The sequence below is a fragment of the Ischnura elegans genome, chromosome 3 (assembly GCF_921293095.1).
Source record: "Ischnura elegans chromosome 3, ioIscEleg1.1, whole genome shotgun sequence".
Lineage (NCBI taxonomy): Eukaryota > Metazoa > Arthropoda > Insecta > Odonata > Coenagrionidae > Ischnura > Ischnura elegans.
This window is the reverse complement of record NC_060248.1, coordinates 99,439,669-99,456,901: the sequence shown is the minus strand read 5'-3', so window position 1 is coordinate 99,456,901 and position 17,233 is coordinate 99,439,669. Positions and strand designations below refer to the sequence as shown.

At 40.0% G+C, this 17,233-nt stretch overlaps 1 protein-coding gene across 1 annotated transcript in view; it reads left to right on the top strand.

Moving 5' to 3' along the window:
* The window catches only part of LOC124155233 (protein Wnt-1-like), a 176,755-nt gene extending 160,895 nt beyond the window's left edge, over window positions 1-15,860 (top strand). The window contains exons 3-6 of the mRNA XM_046528949.1: window positions 7,641-8,053; window positions 8,780-9,449; window positions 11,737-12,024; window positions 13,551-15,860. Of these exons, the coding sequence (XP_046384905.1) occupies window positions 7,641-8,053; window positions 8,780-9,449; window positions 11,737-12,024; window positions 13,551-13,738 (1,559 nt within the window). The 3' untranslated portion in view covers window positions 13,739-15,860. The remainder of the gene's footprint in view (window positions 1-7,640; window positions 8,054-8,779; window positions 9,450-11,736; window positions 12,025-13,550) is intronic.
* The last annotated feature ends 1,373 nt before the right edge of the window (window positions 15,861-17,233 follow it).

The window sequence follows — 17,233 nt, the reverse complement described above, 5'->3', positions numbered from 1 at the left end:
TTGATATACTTTGCATGTAAATAATAATGAATATTTTGTAGAGCCATAAGGTTTTTTTATACAGAGAAGTATGCTCTGTTTTACTCCAATCGTATTGCTGATTATCCCAAGAAAAATATTTAAATCTTCGTTAGCAGTACACCTTGCGAAATTCATTTCGGATGTCTAAAGACCATGTCAATGATATGCCTTACTGTACTTCGTACAGTTAACATATACATAAATCACTATCAAACCAATAATTTTTAATCGCCCACGTGCAGCAACAATAATAATGGCTTCTTTTCAATAAATATCTCTACGGGTTTGCATTTTAAACACGTTTGGCCACATTTATTGCCATTGAGAGCAAAAATGATTCGTTACAACGCGCAACATACTATGGTTTCCGCTAAATAATGAATGGAGATGCTCGGAACATAGATATTCATTTCAAATCCATTCACAAAAATGTCAGCTATGAAATCCCGTGCTGGAGCCGCGTATGGTTCCTGCCGGGGCTCAATTAATTGGGACCGCAGGACATGAAAGGAACCCATCCAGTCTCTATCCTATGACATATCCTGAGGTCTACTTCCTCCGGTAGCAGCCCTATTCGCAGCATGCCCGCCCCATTCCCTAAATATGAACGCATTGGGCGTGTATCTAACAATTGGGTGGGATGGGATCATATTATTCCGAGCAATAAGAAAAAATAAATAAAAATACACCCCGAGAGACTTAAATGATCGCTCCCGCATTGTACATCATTCTTCAAACGTCCGGGGTGGTTCAACTCCATTTTTCTTTCGCCCTTAACCAACCAACCTCCGTGGGATCCAGCCCCCAACTCCTCGGCCCGTCTCCTTCCTGCGTCCGCATTATATTCGTCGTGTGCTCGATGGGGAAATCGCGGCGATTTGTATCCCACCGCCCCCGTCCGCGGACCGGCGATCCATCAAACGAGGTAGGGCTACCAGCACGCCAGCCTTCCCACCGCGGGGAATCGCTTACTAATCCAGGGGACTAAACATAATGTAACGAGGCGCCAGTCCGTCCCTTTGGGCCTTGATTTTTGTGGCATATTTTAACAAGTTTTCAAGAATGTCCGCAGTGACCGAAGAGGTGAAAGCGATCCATTTATTCTTGATGTTTGCTACAGTGTTATCATGATAGAATTATGCGGTTCTGGACATGCTTTTAAATAAAAAACATTTTTTTAAAACAAGCTCAATTTTACAGGTATTGTTTTATTTTGAATTTTTACAGGTTATGTTTATATTTTTAGAATTTTTCATCGCAACAGTTTTTTTACATAATTAATCGATACATGTACCCTAAGTCGGTCGACGAGAGAGAAACCCGCCGACTTTAGCCTAACGAAAGACGCCAAGGGGACCACGGCTTAACGTCCCATCCGACGGACGGAGTGCTACACTTTGTGCTCTCCTCAAGGCACTCAGGCAGGAATCGGGCAGTCTCAGAATAATCTCTGCCACCCTATCTCTACCATCTTCCGATGAATTACTGGAACTGTACCAATATTTTATGATAACCCTGTATATCATTTGCAATGACGAGGAATAGTATTGAAAGTGTATCACTTTGAAAGGTCACATTATTAAAAGTATAAATTTTTACCAATAGTCTTTTAATGATAGCTTATTTCCTGAAAAAAATACGGATATCTCTATCCTTCAGTGACGAATTTAGTAAACTCATTAAACTACTCGGTTGGTGACAACACATGTATAGGCCAGCTAAAGAATCTGCCTTACCTGCAGGCATAACGAGAGTAAAAATCATTTTGCTTTGTTAATTTAAATGAAAAAATCTCTATTATAAAAACTTGAATAGGTGCGCGTAAAAACAAAAAGTTTGAGAACCATAATTAAACGGCAGAAAAGACATTACCATGGCACGCTGTGATTCTATTCGGACAAGTAAAAAATTACAGGTTCATACATACATACGTAAAACTTCACTTTAATTGTAGAAAGATACCCTAGTTCAAATCCAAGTCTATGCTATAGTACATACTGAGATCGTCTTCAGGTACGGTACAAGCGGGGAAAGGATGAGACTTTCCATGGCTACCGACAAAATCCTCCCATCCGCGATGGACTCTCGATGGCCGGTCGTGCGTAGCGTTTGACCCGGAACGAGCCGTGGAGGTAAGAAGCAGGCGGCGATTACGGTTTTCAAAGCAGAGAGAGAGAAACAGTGATGAAGGGCCGAGCAGGGCGTGAGTGGGGTTAGGCGATTGCACGAGAAAGGGAATGAAGGTGTGCAGGGAAGTTACCTCTATAATTATAATCAACGGTACTAGGGTGCGCTACTAAAGGAAAATCTGACTGAAAGCCAGGAAAGTTGACGATTTACGGTCAGCTTATGTCCTCTACTTCGTCTAATTTGTGGATCCAACAGGTTTATGTATCATACTTTGGCTGTGAGGAAATTGGATTGAATATAAAAATGTCCTTTGTAAGTATCTTTCTCAATGAAAATTAGCGACTTTGTTTTTTGTACACAAGAATAATTTTAATAAATGCGTAGTAATCAAGGAAGGAATGCGATATGTCTCAATGATGATTTATCACCGGGATTTAAATGTATGTATACCAAGTCAGTTCAGGTATGTCATTATTAACACACTTCATGTTATTATACGCATTTACAATCCACTTTTAGAGTCAATTTACAGGGTTATCGCATCTGAAATCCATATCATGGCAAAGGAGAGGAACTGCTTACTAAGCCAGTCGAAGGTAGTAATTTAGAAACTGTCAAACGCCATACTGTCGTGATTCAAAAACGCACAAACTTCAAACCACTGCTTCCACAAAGTAACTAGTTTGCAGTCATATGCAAGAGTGAAGAGCTTGAAAATAGCTGTACAATGACAAGGAAATTCGCTATAAAAAGTCATCAAGTATAATAAACATAAATATTAACTAAGCACCACACTATCAGTATAATTTCAAAATCTACAAGTGAATAGCATGTACTTTGGACGTTGAAGACCATAGGCGATTAAAAATAAAAAGGAGGGAGTCTCGTGAGAATGCAAGAGGTTTGTTTGATTATAATATATCCCAAGGAAAGCTCTCCCGCTTCAGACCGAGAGACATCCGAGGTAAAGCTCCGTGCTTTCTTCAAGATCACGGAGCGGAGATAAGATTTCGGTGGGGACATTTATGTTGAAAGGAAGATCAAGCGATTGCGGGGATACGGTCGGCTTTACGGGGAGGAGGAGGTGGGCATCCAGGCGAACAGACGGCACTAAATATGACTCCGTGGCGTAGTCAAAAGTTTATCTCTTTTTACTACGGTGATGATGTGCTCATTCATCGGTTTAAGGTGCGCACGATAACCTGGCCGTTTACTTGCGTCAGTCCCCTCGGATGAACACGAATTCCCTTCCGGCGAAAGTTTTAGGCCGTGCTATAAAATTTATCTTGCGTCCGCAAAGAGAAGGAAAGAAGGGAGGGAGAAATGAGTTGCAATTAAGTACGAATCTACGTTGTGAGGAAGCTCATAATTTTTATCGAAACTCTCCCAACCAAGTGCCGTTTCACAAGGACCCGACCTTTTGATTTGAACAAAATAAAAGGTCAAATAATATTTTATGTGAATTCAACCGATTCAGGTGTGATATAGTGGAAGTTTGACGCATTGAAATAAAAGGTGGATGCACTTTCCTACCATTATATTAACGCGTAGATCATCTAGTTGAAGTTCTGTACCAGATGATGGCTCCTTGAGCCGAAACGCTTCGCACCCATTAAATTAATTGTGTTTAAGTTCAACTACCTTTTATTAAAAACTATTTTCTATATTTTACGCTAAAGCTACTTATATTATGTAAATGGCGTAATGTTATTAATAATAATTAGGTATAAATTCATACAACTGTTTATTAATGACGTATAAATTGTCTGAAATATAAAACTTCTGGAAAAATCATTCTTCAAATTCTATGGTATTATTTATATATTTTATTGCGTTACAATGTCCAAACATTTGGAAGGTAAAAGTTTAAGTGACGCATTATATAGTCCGCATTGTATTTTTTTGAATGGATACATTTAAACTTGCATTTTATCTCTGGGAGGCCAACTTACTCTCACTACTCATTATTTTAAAAAGTCTTAATGGCTCAAATCAGGTTCCAGAAACATGTTGGGGTAATTTTAAGTCACTCGACGTGATGACGCAAAATACATGTTGTGATGAAAATAAACGTACTCGTAATGCGGCAGCTTCATTTTAATTTAGACTCAAAATGAACAATAATGTATATATAATTTCATTTCACCTTAATTTATGTCAATTGCATCTCCATATATTCACGACTTAATCACTAGTCCACGAGAAAAATTCACCGACAAAATCACCCGATGCAAGCACGTGTACTGGGCTTTACCTCATACTCTTCGATTGCCTTTACATATCAACGGAGACCATTAATCCTTGGCGAAATGAATATTCAATGGCCACCAAAGACGACCAAATGGCCATGTAAAAATTTAAAAACGAATTTCCACCATCGATTGACCACCTACCTCCAGTTCCTTCCCCCCTGTAACCCTTCTTATACCTCAACATCCCTTCTTCCTCATAACCTCTCATCCCACCAACAAAAAAAGAGACCCATTTCCTTCGCCTCAGTTCCTCGACCTCTCATCCCTGGTTCCAACACTCCCTCCCTCGCTCTCCGCATAGCGAATCCAGTTTCCCCACCCTCTCTACACACCCTCTCCTGTTGCGAAGACATGATAACGTAATTACGCCGGCCTCGAATCTCCACGGGGTGCCTCTTCTACACATCCTTCAGCCATATTCGAGAGTTTTCCTTCTCCCGGGAGGGCTTCCCGTCGCGAACGCCCCCTACAAACTCACCCCCCCCCTCCCCCCCACAGTTACTCCGCTCGTACGCACGAAATGCAAAGGCATTGAATCGGATCGTCCAACGGCACCCGCCAAGTGAGTCCATTACCGCCGCTAACCGCTCCGGTTGGGCCCGCACGTGCATAGGGATGATTTTTCAGGTGCATCGCGGCGGGGTAGGGCATAGTGGAGCATTTTTTGAGGCGTGGGAACTATCAGCAACGGATTGGGATGAGAACATTCCAGAGACACTATAATTTTCCATTGAAATGAGAGACTTCATCAATCACTTGGTGGAAATTAATGCTGAATCGAGTGAAGAACCATGATTGTAAATTTAATTTTTTTAATACATCTACATAATACCCTGTGAGCCACCTCTAGGGTGTTTTGCCGGGGTGATCAATCACCAGCATGCAATTGGACTCCCACATGCACACCACACAGTCCAAAAAACGTCACACATGCTAACAAATTATGCTACCATAAATAATAAAAAAATTAAGAAGTATGCATTAAGTTTTACACTAGTTAGTAGGCTAAACTACAAGTCATCTAATCTATTTATGAGTTCTCGAGAATGATGCCTAATTGTCGAAACGCGTCGTATCGATTTAAAAAATCTGTAGAAATTTGCAAATACTGATTTTCCTCATTCTTTTCAATTATTGAGAAACAACAGCGGACCAGCCAGCGGCGTACCTATACGGGGTCACCCGCAAGTGCACGCTCAATTCCAAGTTCGGGATTCGAACCTGGAGCTCCCGAATTTGCGGGAAAGTACGTTTTCATACGAAGTTACTTATTCGTTCGCGAAGGTTCCTCACAGGGTTTTTTTTACACAGGATGGATAAACCATCACAGGATGGCTAAACCATCTCCGCTGATCGGACAAACTTTAAAAAATTCTCGATACCTTAAAATTTTAAATAAATTAAGCGACTTGAAAATGTTATACGCCTAAGATTAAATCGGAAGCTGTCACAATCAGCTAAAACGGCAAAACAGATATACAATTCTTATCGAGACGACCTTACAGATCATCCGCTGTCCAAAAATTCCACGATTCTCCCAACTGTCGCGGCATGCGGTTTCGAGTCTTACGACAGCAGTCCGTGGATTTCATTCTTAGCGCGCAATTCCTCGTCCATCACTCCGGACGAATTTGATGTGGCCTTTCTCTTCCGAGTCCACGCCCACCAAATTCAAAAAGTGCTTTTATTGAATCGAGACGAGCGCCCGCGAAAAAGGGCGGGGCACCCGGGAGCTGAGCCTTCTCTTCCCCCGGAAACTTTCACCGCCCCACCCCGCTTAAAACCCTTCCATAAACCCCGCAGCAACCTCACGTTGTGGAATACAAAAAGAACCGAGCCAAAAAGACTCGTACTGGGTTACGGCTAATAAACCACCACCGGGCATACTTCTACAGTTTGTGGCGTGGGAGGAGTGAGTGAGACATGAAAACGATGACAAAAACTTAAAAGGAATGACTCATTCTTTTATCCTGACGTCTCCAAAGCGATCATCTTTCACGAACCCTTTCTCTCTCTAGCTCTCTTCCTCTTCCTGTTGCTCCTTTCCCACCCGGGGACATTTCTCTTTGCCCATGCGGGCCTCAGCGTTTTTCGGCAAGGGATCCCATCGGAATCTTGAATGGGAGTAGCGTGGTGTGTGGGTGCGGGTTTTTTTTTCCACGGGGGTTGATGCTCCCCTAAAAAGGGTGGATTTCAAATTACTATAATGAAGGATCGCGTGCGGAGCTCAATGGCTTCGACAACCCCAGCGCTCCCTCCATTGAAGCTGAAAATCTCCTAATGGCTAAGAACCACGCCCCTTCCTTGAAGACGCGGTGAGCTAAGACAGGAGTGAGATTTCTTTAGAGAAAAGATCGGGGAACGGGATACAAAGGATCTTATCAAGAAAACATCTGCAAGACCGGAAAAGGAACGGCTGTAAGTTCCCAGGCAGGATGAGCAACGGTTTCGGGCATAACTGCGAATAAATACGAGGATAGACGGTGACGAACTTTCTCTCAAATTTCCGAAAATAAGCGCCACTATGGACGTTTTTGAAAACCAGAATTGCAGTTTTATTATAACATGGTGAATTGCAATATCTTGGAGTACAAATGCACCTTTGATCTGAATGGAACATTCATAGCTTAAACTGGAAACTTTCAGAACCTCGTATTTGCATTCCCTTTCTTACTGTCAATCCTTGCTAAGTAACAAAGAAGAATTGATTGGACCACTTTATTGTTTTGTTTGCCAAAATTATAATCCTCAGCTTTGTATCAACGGAAACCATTTCTTTTTTCCTCTATTGACTCATGGATTTCCCTCACATGACTGCCAAGCTATTCCCTTGCAATATATTCTCCTTCTACTTCCTATAGCAGCTAGAATATCCTCTATTCACCGCTAAGATGCTTTAATTTTACAAATTTTCTTGTGCGTTTTTTATTAATGTGGAATGATAAAAAGTAATTTATGAGGGACTTGCCATTTGATATTAGATATTAAAATTGATTAAACGATACTGAATGCATATTGTACTAAAAATTGTCGAGTGCGGAATTATTAGCCAGATCAAAAAGTGTTTCTTCCTGGTTTTCCTTTCATTTCCAATCCAGAACGAAACAGGCTTGCCGATGTAATTGAATGTGTGAGAAAAAGTATATTTTTAATGAATAATCGTATTTATCGAGGCATAACAGATGTGTACTTTCTCATGTTGTGTAACTAACCATTACCTTCACTTTTATTCACCAGGTTGTCGAGAAACGGCGTTCATCTACGCGATCACGAGCGCGGGCGTGACGCACGCCGTGTCTCGTGCGTGCAGCGAGGGGTCCATTGAATCGTGCACTTGCGACTACGGTCACCGCGGCGGCAGCGGACCCAACACGGCGTCGCGCGTCAGTCAGGAGGTGCTTTACTACGGCGGGGCCCGAGGGACTGCCGGGGGCGGACCGGGGGACGCGGGGGCGGCGCTGACGCAAGGGGGGCAGCCGCCCCCGGGCCTCGGAGGCGGCGGGGGCGTGCGCCGCGACTGGGAGTGGGGCGGATGCTCCGACAACCTCGCCTTCGGCTACGAGTTCGCGCGGGAGTTTGTGGACGCAGGCGAGAAGGGACGACACCTGCGGGAGAAGATGAACCTCCACAACAACGAGGCCGGACGAGCGGTGAGTACAAAATTACGCCGTGAAATCCATTGCCATGCATGTATACGATCAACCTGAGTTGGGAAATTGGATGAAAACTGGTCCGATTTCACCCCAATGTAATTTTATTCGCGACCAAGTAGTTACAAACTTTTGGACTTATGGACAATTTCCCTAATTTGGCCAGTTTCGCAAATTTTATCTCTTTTTCCAATTATTTATGTACCCATTTCACATAACAACACTTGAAACAAAATTTTTTTCCTGAAACGTATTGAATATAAATAGTTCTCTGAACACGAGTTCAACTGCCTTTCATTCTAACAAACATTTTCTCATGCGCAAAAATAAATTTTTATGCTTAAGTATCGTGTTCATAATTACATATTTCTGACCTAGAATTTCAGCTCGCATCCTTAGACCTTATTGGCCAATCCACACAATCCGTCATCCTTTAACCTCTTACAAGTATAAAAGCAAAAGAAACAAATTCAATGGTTGTATATTTTCACTGCAAGGGAAATTTGTATTTTACATATACGCTTACCGTCCACCAGGCGATAATTTGCAGACTATAATTACTGAATCCTTTTTCTGTTTCAGAACGATAAGAAAATTTAATTTTCTGTTATCTGCTATTTGATTTACTTTTTGAAACCTCAAAGCAATGCCCTAATAGTTTTGGGAACAAATATTGAGTTTTAATATTCCATTACTAAATCTCTAATGTGACCTTGCTCATTGTAGCACGTGGCCTCGGAGATGCGGCAGGAGTGCAAGTGCCACGGGATGAGCGGCTCGTGCACCGTCAAGACGTGCTGGATGCGGCTACCTTCGTTCCGTGTCGTCGGCGACCACTTAAAGGACCGCTTCGACGGCGCCTCCAGAGTGCTCGTATCCAACTCGGGCTCGCTCCGCGGAGGACCCGGATCGGGAGGCGGCGGCGGGGGCAAGGGCGGAGGCGGAGGTCGCGGAGGCAGGGGCCGAGGGCTCAAGGCCAAGAACCAAGGGCTGCTGGCCGGGGACAACGCCATCGGGGGCGTGACGGACGGCGAGAACAGGCCGGGAGGAGGTGGGGACTCCAACAACACCACCGCGGCCACACCATCGAAGCCACAACCACCAAACCCTTCCCCCAACACCACCGCACCCACCACCACCACCACCACCTCCCAAAAGCCCCCAAAGACCCCGCGCCCCTCCCCCGCACCCCTCCTCCCCGGACCCACCCCCCCGGCCGTCGCCTCCTCCGCGGCGCCGCCACCCCCGGCGTCCTCCTCCTCCTCGCCGTCCGCCCCAGCCCCCCGCCCCCCTAAGGGCTCGGCCGGGGGCGGCGGCCGGGGGACGGCGGGGGCCGGAGGACGGTGGGGTGGCCAGCAGCGGAGGAGAACCAAGGGGGGGGGAGGAGGAAGCGGAGGTAACGTGTGCTCTACTCTTCTACTACTTGTCTACTTTCTTCTTCGTTCTATTTTATCTGTCTACTCTCTCTCTCTATTCCTATCTATCTGTTCATGTCTATATTTTCAAAAAAAGCAATCACTATTTGGCCTCTCACTGAGACAAAATTTTATCTTTGGCCTCGTTTGTTATTTTGATGTGGATATTTGAATGATGTCGGCACCCTTAGCACTTTTTTTAACTTCATTTTTCATAATTACGGCGGTCGCAATCATTTCCTCTGAGGTGCAGAAAAAAGTTCTTCATTCGAAGGGATATAAGTCCATGAAGTCAAGATGAAAACGGAATATAAGCCAGTACCTTCAGAATATCGCGTCATCGTACAACGTGAATATTAAAATGCATTTTTTTTTAAAGTTGCATAAAGAGGTTGTGATTCAATTAGAATAGTGAGGCGAGAAAAATTGTTTTAAGTTTTGATAAAAATCAGCAGTACCAATTTTAATTACAGGGCCGAGTATTCTTATGAATAATAACAGAACTAATGCTAATTAGCATCGTTCATTCAACCATGGATTAACATAGATGGGGGACTTACGCCAACCAGTCCATGAAATATCAAGGTGAAACACATTAAAACATGCATGTGATGTAGGTAAATTAAACCCACCATTGAGGAATGAAAATACCCTAACCCGCAGAGAAAAAATATCAAATTTATGTAGACCTATGTAGATCACGTTCAATCAAATTATGACATGTAAATGGACATATTTTTTCAGCTAACCCATTGCTAAAAGAATATTAAGCATTTGACTAATTCTTTAACGCGTGTTAATAAATTCAAAGTTTTGAAATACAACCTGGTTCTTGTGGCCAACGATGTTTTTGCTTAAAATATTAAAATGAGGGAAATAATGCTAAAAAAATGTTGACTTGGGCATAGATGGTCATCATATCCTTACTCACTATTTTATCAAGCGAATACCGAATGCACGCAGATGAAATGGAGTGTTTCCTCTCCTTCTCCGACCAAGTTATGGCATATGATACTTCCGATATCTTTTGTTCTAGTCTTGCAGAGGATATGAGAGGCGTAATTTCATCTTCTCTTTGGGTCCTGTTTTTCTCTGTCTCTCTCTCTCTATCTATCTAGCTGGGTGTACGGGGAAGATAGCATTTACATGAAGCATTCTTTAATGTTTTGCCCGTTTATTTCTAAATCGCTTGGAATTTTTTTTGCATTGCTGGCTCGCTTTAACAAAATACCTAATCATTCGCTCTCACTAATTGCACTGTTATGGGTTTCTCTTTTGCTTTGATGGCTATTAATGAGAGATACACTTTGGGGCACTCTTACCCTTTTCGTTTCGATACCTGATTCATGCCGAGAAACGTAAAAACAAAATAATGCAAGGAGAACGTCTTTGGGAATTATTTGGAGACCTATGTGGACCACGTACAAAACTGAGAAGAGGAAAAAATTAATTAAATCTTATTTTACCGCATATATTCTTCTGAAATGCCATCAATAAGTTAATATTCCAATATATGAACAATAAAAACACTCAACCCATTGAATTTTGAACTACACCAAAGAAATGGATATAGATGGGAAAATATAGCCATAAGTAGATATAAGATAGATAAGTAGATAAGTAGCCGAGCCATGACAGGCCAACTAAAATTTGGGATGAAAAAAAAAAACATTCCGCAAGTATGCTTCAGATTAAGACGTTCGGCATGTCATTTCTTAAATCACCCTGACGGGCCAATGAATTATAGATACATTTCCTATTGCTTCAATGTTATGCTCTCACTTTTACGAAGGTGAACTTCCTTGTGGATGATAAGAAGTTTCATGGGCACATGAGAGTATAAGTTGCCTCCCCGCTTCTCCTCCTGCTTACCAACCCGACCAGACTTGAATCCCACCGTCCCCGGCATGATCCTTACTTGCTCGAATACACGCTCCTCACATGCTTTTCGGATCGTAAAGTTCTTTCTTTTGCTATTGCCATTTTGCTTTTAAAGCTTTATCATACTTTTGAAATTGCAAGTTGACCTTATTTTAATTGGTGTTAATTGTGTGCTTAAGTGAAATAAATTTTGCATCCATCAATTATGTATATGTACATTCTAGATGTTTGATGTCGTGTATGAATGGATGTATAAATTTCAATATTTATTTTATTAATTCCAAATCTTGAGCATGAAACTTTTTCTCCCATACATTAATTCAATTCTGAATCACTTCATTGATGAACGAACATTCATATAGTCTGCGTGTTGAGCCAATTGAGCAGATATATCTTTTAAAAATCGTCGCAAAATTTGCAGATTGTTTTCCCATCAGGACTTATCGTTTCTATTCTGGTCTTCAGGAATATCCGGCAATGGAGCCAACAGAGGGCGCGGAGGGTTCATGGGCGGGGGAGGAAGGGGCAGAGGCCGGGGTTTCGCCAACAGAGGCAGATACTCCTTCCAGCTGCAACCTTACCAGCCGGAGCACAAACCTCCCGGCAGGAAGGACCTGGTATACCTTGAGCCATCACCAGGGTTTTGCGAAAGAAATCCACGTCTTGGCATCCCAGGTAAGTAATGCTAAAACAATGTTGTAACTCATTGATTTCAATATATGAATGAAAAAACACTTAATCCATTGAATTTAAAACTACCCCAAAGAAGTCGATGTAGATGGGAAAAACATTGAATTGATGAACATTTGGTAAAAATTACATTCATCCACTATGAAGTAATATTGTCCACTATTCTGTTTGAAGATCTCTTTTTAAAAACTTTTCTCACTTACATTATTTAATCCCTAGTCTGCCAATTGAATTTGAGCACAGATGGCATGTGGCATGAACCTTTACTTAGCTCCACGCCTATAACATGCTGATCGAGATTTTATCCTTACTTAGCAGAGAACACTGATAAACATTCCTGAAAGGAGATTTCATTGTTTCATAAGTTTATCAACAAGGAAATTAGCATTTTATATGAGTGCATCCTGCTAAGAAAGTTAGTTTTAAAGATTAAAGGAATGAAATTCTTATCACTTTCCCGGACGATATGAAATTTACATTTTATTATTATTTCCCATTTCATCAACTTCTGGAACCCTAAGAAAATAGATGTAGTCTTAAAATTACGTTATGCTAATTTTCTGGCTTGGAAGTGGCCCAATAATGAATTATTTAATTCATCAGTTCGTAGAATTTTTTACAACAATAAAAAAAGCAACAAAAAGGGGAATTGCTATCGTATAAATAATGTGCCAAAATAAAACGTAAATACTATAGGGGGAGTGAAAAGACATGTCATACTATGCCTATAGGTATCGCCTTTGCAATTAGGCTGAAAAATTGGCTCATCCTTCCCGTCATAAGTAGTTGGAAGCAGATTAAAGTAGTATAACATAGTAGTAGCATAGTAGTAGTAGCATCTGCAATTAAGCAATGGTTTATGGAATTCGGAATCATAGAGTACATAAAGGCCACGCAGACTACGCAAAATCTAAGCTACATAATAAAAGTGGGCGACAAGAGAATCTTAATGAGCAATTGAATTGGGATTAGGATGGTTTGCAGGCACTAAATAATAAAGGTGATAAAAGTGAGAATTAGGTTCTTTGGTGTCCAACAGAAGCAGATTGTGGCATGGTAAACGTACATTCATTTCACTATAAAGTAATATTGTCCGCTATTCTGTTTGAAGTTCTCTTTCTAAAAACTTTCGTCGCTTGTTTGAGTACATTATTTAATCCCTTGCCTACCAATTGAAGTGAAGAACATATCGCATGAGCCTTTACTTAGCTCCTCGTCTATGACTGGACGCAGATTATCAAATAAGCAATGATTCCTTGTGAAGTAACTAATTTGCTCTTACCTAAATGCAATTCTCATACTGCAAAAAATATTAAATGCAGCGTTATAGTAATTGGCTTAATTATTCTTCACAATTTAAAGTAATCCAAGGAAAAAATGTACTCAAAGAATGTATAGTCTTATAAATATATACTCTTGACAATATGTGACTGAATGCAGAGTAGAGACCATTTAAATGATCAGTGTATTAGGTTTTTCTTAACTAACAATCCATGTCTCTCTTTTCAAAGGAACGCGAGGCCGGCCTTGCAACGCTTCCTCACTTGGTGTCGACGGTTGTGATCTCATGTGTTGTGGACGGGGTCACAGGACAACGGAGACGGTGGTGGTAGAGCGGTGCGCTTGCACCTTCCACTGGTGCTGTGAGGTCAAGTGCAAGCTCTGTAAGACGAGGAAGCTGGTGCACACGTGTCTTTGAGTGTGGTGTGGCCGGTGCCCATCGGCCAGCTGTTGGAGACTTGAACGACTGACAGAGACTTCAATGCCTGAGATTATTCAAATTCTTCCAGAAAATCATGTGCTGGTGCCAATTAATTCATTAGTGTTACGATTTGCTGGCCGTTTGGAGGTGAGAAGAAAAGACTTCGACACTGCAAGCCTGTGAATTCATTTCAGGTAAAGCTCAGTGAAATATGAATGGAAACATGCCTGGACGATTGAGACTCACGAGTGAGCATGACCAGGGGTGTAGTGAAATGTGATTCTCCAGTCCTTAGGGAAATGGAGGCAAGAGACTAATAGATAAATTATTTATATAATTATACTTGTAAAATTATATATGGTGAATGGATGAAGTATATCAGTTTCATGTACGATGTGTTTCCGAATTCCTGTGAAATAGAGTTTCCTAATTGAGGTAGAGAATTCAATTATCTATGGCCGCAGAAATGTCCACTGTTTGCATTATGCGTAATTCCTTGAGTCTTTATTTTGCAGTGCATAGCTTCCACGACCAAATATTAGTTTAAAAGTTTTATTAATTATAATGCTACAAAATTTTAAGACGGCAGTCTTCGGTATTTTGATAAGCATATGCTGGTTTACAATTGTTTGTGTAAATAATTTATTTTTCAAAGAGAAGCCATGGTAATTACGATAAGAAGCGTCGATATCCAAGCATTAAAGATGCAATAAAATTAGACCATTGGGTTTTAAATGACTCAAATTGGTGCTTACTCTGAATGATGACAAGTTTTTAATTTAACTAGCAAATTATTTAGAAGTTTTATCATTGTGATTTCTATTTCAATCAAGAGAACGGTACAGATTGTTTTCATTCATTTATGTTTTAAATAACTGGTGGAAATGAAGTTTTGACTATTTTCAATAATCCGATCCAAAATGGTGTTTTTCCGAGACGCTTCGTTGTGACCAGAATCTCAAAAATAGATGACAAAATATTAAATACCGCAAAGACTTTTAATATCCACTGTTAAAGATGTGTATGCGAAAATTGGCAATTACACTAATAATCTTAAAGATTTCAGTATTAAGTTTCATTTCGAGACGTTATTGAATAACTATTAATGTGATATAATTATGCTTCTTTTTGCTATGCATAAAATTTGAAGTGCAGAATTTATTTTGTAAGGACTACATTGTATGTTTTTGTAAATTTTGTAGCTATGATATAAAGGCTTTCATCAAAATGCAAGTCAAATTTTCACAAAAATTTGCTTAAATGTGAACGAAAAATAGGACTGATAGGAACGCTTCAAGATGAGAAAGAGTCATATTTTGCCCATTTAACATAATTTCCTGGAATAATTAAAAATTAGATTTCAAAATCTTACGAATTACAGAAAAAGGTTTTTGCAGGAAATTCATTTTGTCATTCACATGAACAGGGTTAGTTGTCCTAAAGTTGTACCGATCAATATAAGTTGACGAAATCTAAGTATTGAAGATTAAAGAACTAAATTATATCGATTTCTCGCATTAATCTCATCTTATCAACAGCGACTACTCAGTATTTTATTTTCTGATTCCGTCTTTACTAATGTAACATTTTGTGTCATTTTCTCTATACGATTTCTTTATTGTGCCATGAAGGTTTTCTTAGTCGAAAATTAAGAGTATCTCAAGTTTGTTATCAAAATTTAACAGAATGTTTTTACCTTCACATTTTTCATGCCGCTTTCCAATGTTGACCCTGTAGAAGTTTCTAAGATATAATTCAGTGAAGCACGATAAAAATGTGTAATAAAAGTGAAAATAGAGAATTCCTTTTACATGGTTAAATCCTTATTTATTTAAGTTATTTGATGAATCCAAGGGGAATTTACTAGCTTATATGTTGTATCGGTATTTTTCCTAAATTTTGAAATTATCTTTTTATTTTCTTAATGTAAAAACTGTGCACTGAAATTTCTATGTAATGGTAAATGCTCTCCATAAAACCATGTAACACTCCTGGAATAATTGTATTACTTGAGACTAGTCAAATTCGATGATAGACAAATGGAGGTTTCCCATGGGTCCTCCATATTTTGTAAATATTTGTATTCCAAGAAAATTGTTTTATAAATAAATTTGAACATATAATTTCCTTTTAATTAAATGTAACATACCTAATAGTTTTTAACTACCCATTTCTAGATCTATGATGAGTACCATTATTATATTATGATGAGTACTACATCATAAAAAAGTATGAACATGCATGACTGAAAAATTAGACTGTTCACCTACGATCTTCTCCATCATTGAGTCAAAACTAAGCAGTTTCGCCATCGTTACCTATACTATTATATAAAAATTGAGTGCTGTCTTTCTGCCTAATGCACAATCACACAATAACTACCGAACCGATTGAAACGAAATTTGGCAGGAAGATCCTTAGCATACCCGGTTTACATAAGGGCTGTATAACAGCAGCATTGGGGCTTTGTAAGGCCCATTCACTGCAACAACATGAAGGCCCTGGAAGAGAATATGGGTGTTGTTCAGAGGTTTCCATTAATTTCCTTTTTCAAATAACTCAAAATGAAATTGGTGGTTGTAAGTTTCATAGTTAATGGAATGGGAAACGAATTTCATTATTTTTCACTCAATTTACTTCTACGATAATAATTTTTATAGTAATCCGTTTATAAGGTATCACTAATTTCCTCTCTTTTCAACAATAGTTTCTTCTAATATGGGCGTTATGGTCGTTGAATTCGTCATCGAGAATTTGAGCCTGGACTAGACAGCCCATAAAAAAACTAATAAAATTTAACTGAGGCCATTCACATACACTAATGTGGATAATATTAGTAGTTACTCGCAATTTACTTATTAAAACAGAGAAAACAATTTGCTGATATTGTACTCCATCTCTATTTATGTACATGTGTGTATTGTTAAATGTAGTTTATTTCAAACCTGCCACTTCGACAGCGGTGAAATTCACGTTAATTCCCATGAGAAAAAAATTCCCTTGACCGAGATTCGAACCACGACCCTTTGGCTTTTCAGGCCTCTGCACAGACCCCTACGCTGTCCATTCTCTTTTTTCATTAATTTAACTTTCTTTTATTAATTTAATTTTACCAAGTAAAAAATGAATAAAAATCAAACTGTCAGTCAGTAATTTAAGCAATATTCGTTCAAAATCGTTTGAAACCCTAGGAATATTTGTCAAAACAATATATTTTATATCTATTACACTGTTGCTAACTTTCTCTGCGCTTCTACTTTTTGCGGGAATCTTGGGGTAAAAAAATCGTTGTTAATGAGAAATTGGAACGAAGCTAGTGATTGGCTCCAAAGTCATTGTGGCCGCCTGAAGTGCACACCTTGTGACAATCAGCATGTCTGGAAGCTAAGAACTGTTTGGTATCCCTAGGACTCCACTCAAGTAGGTTAGATATCATAAAAAAAAAAGATTGTAAGAACTGGCAGAGAGACCGGAAAAGTCTGCACGCCTTTC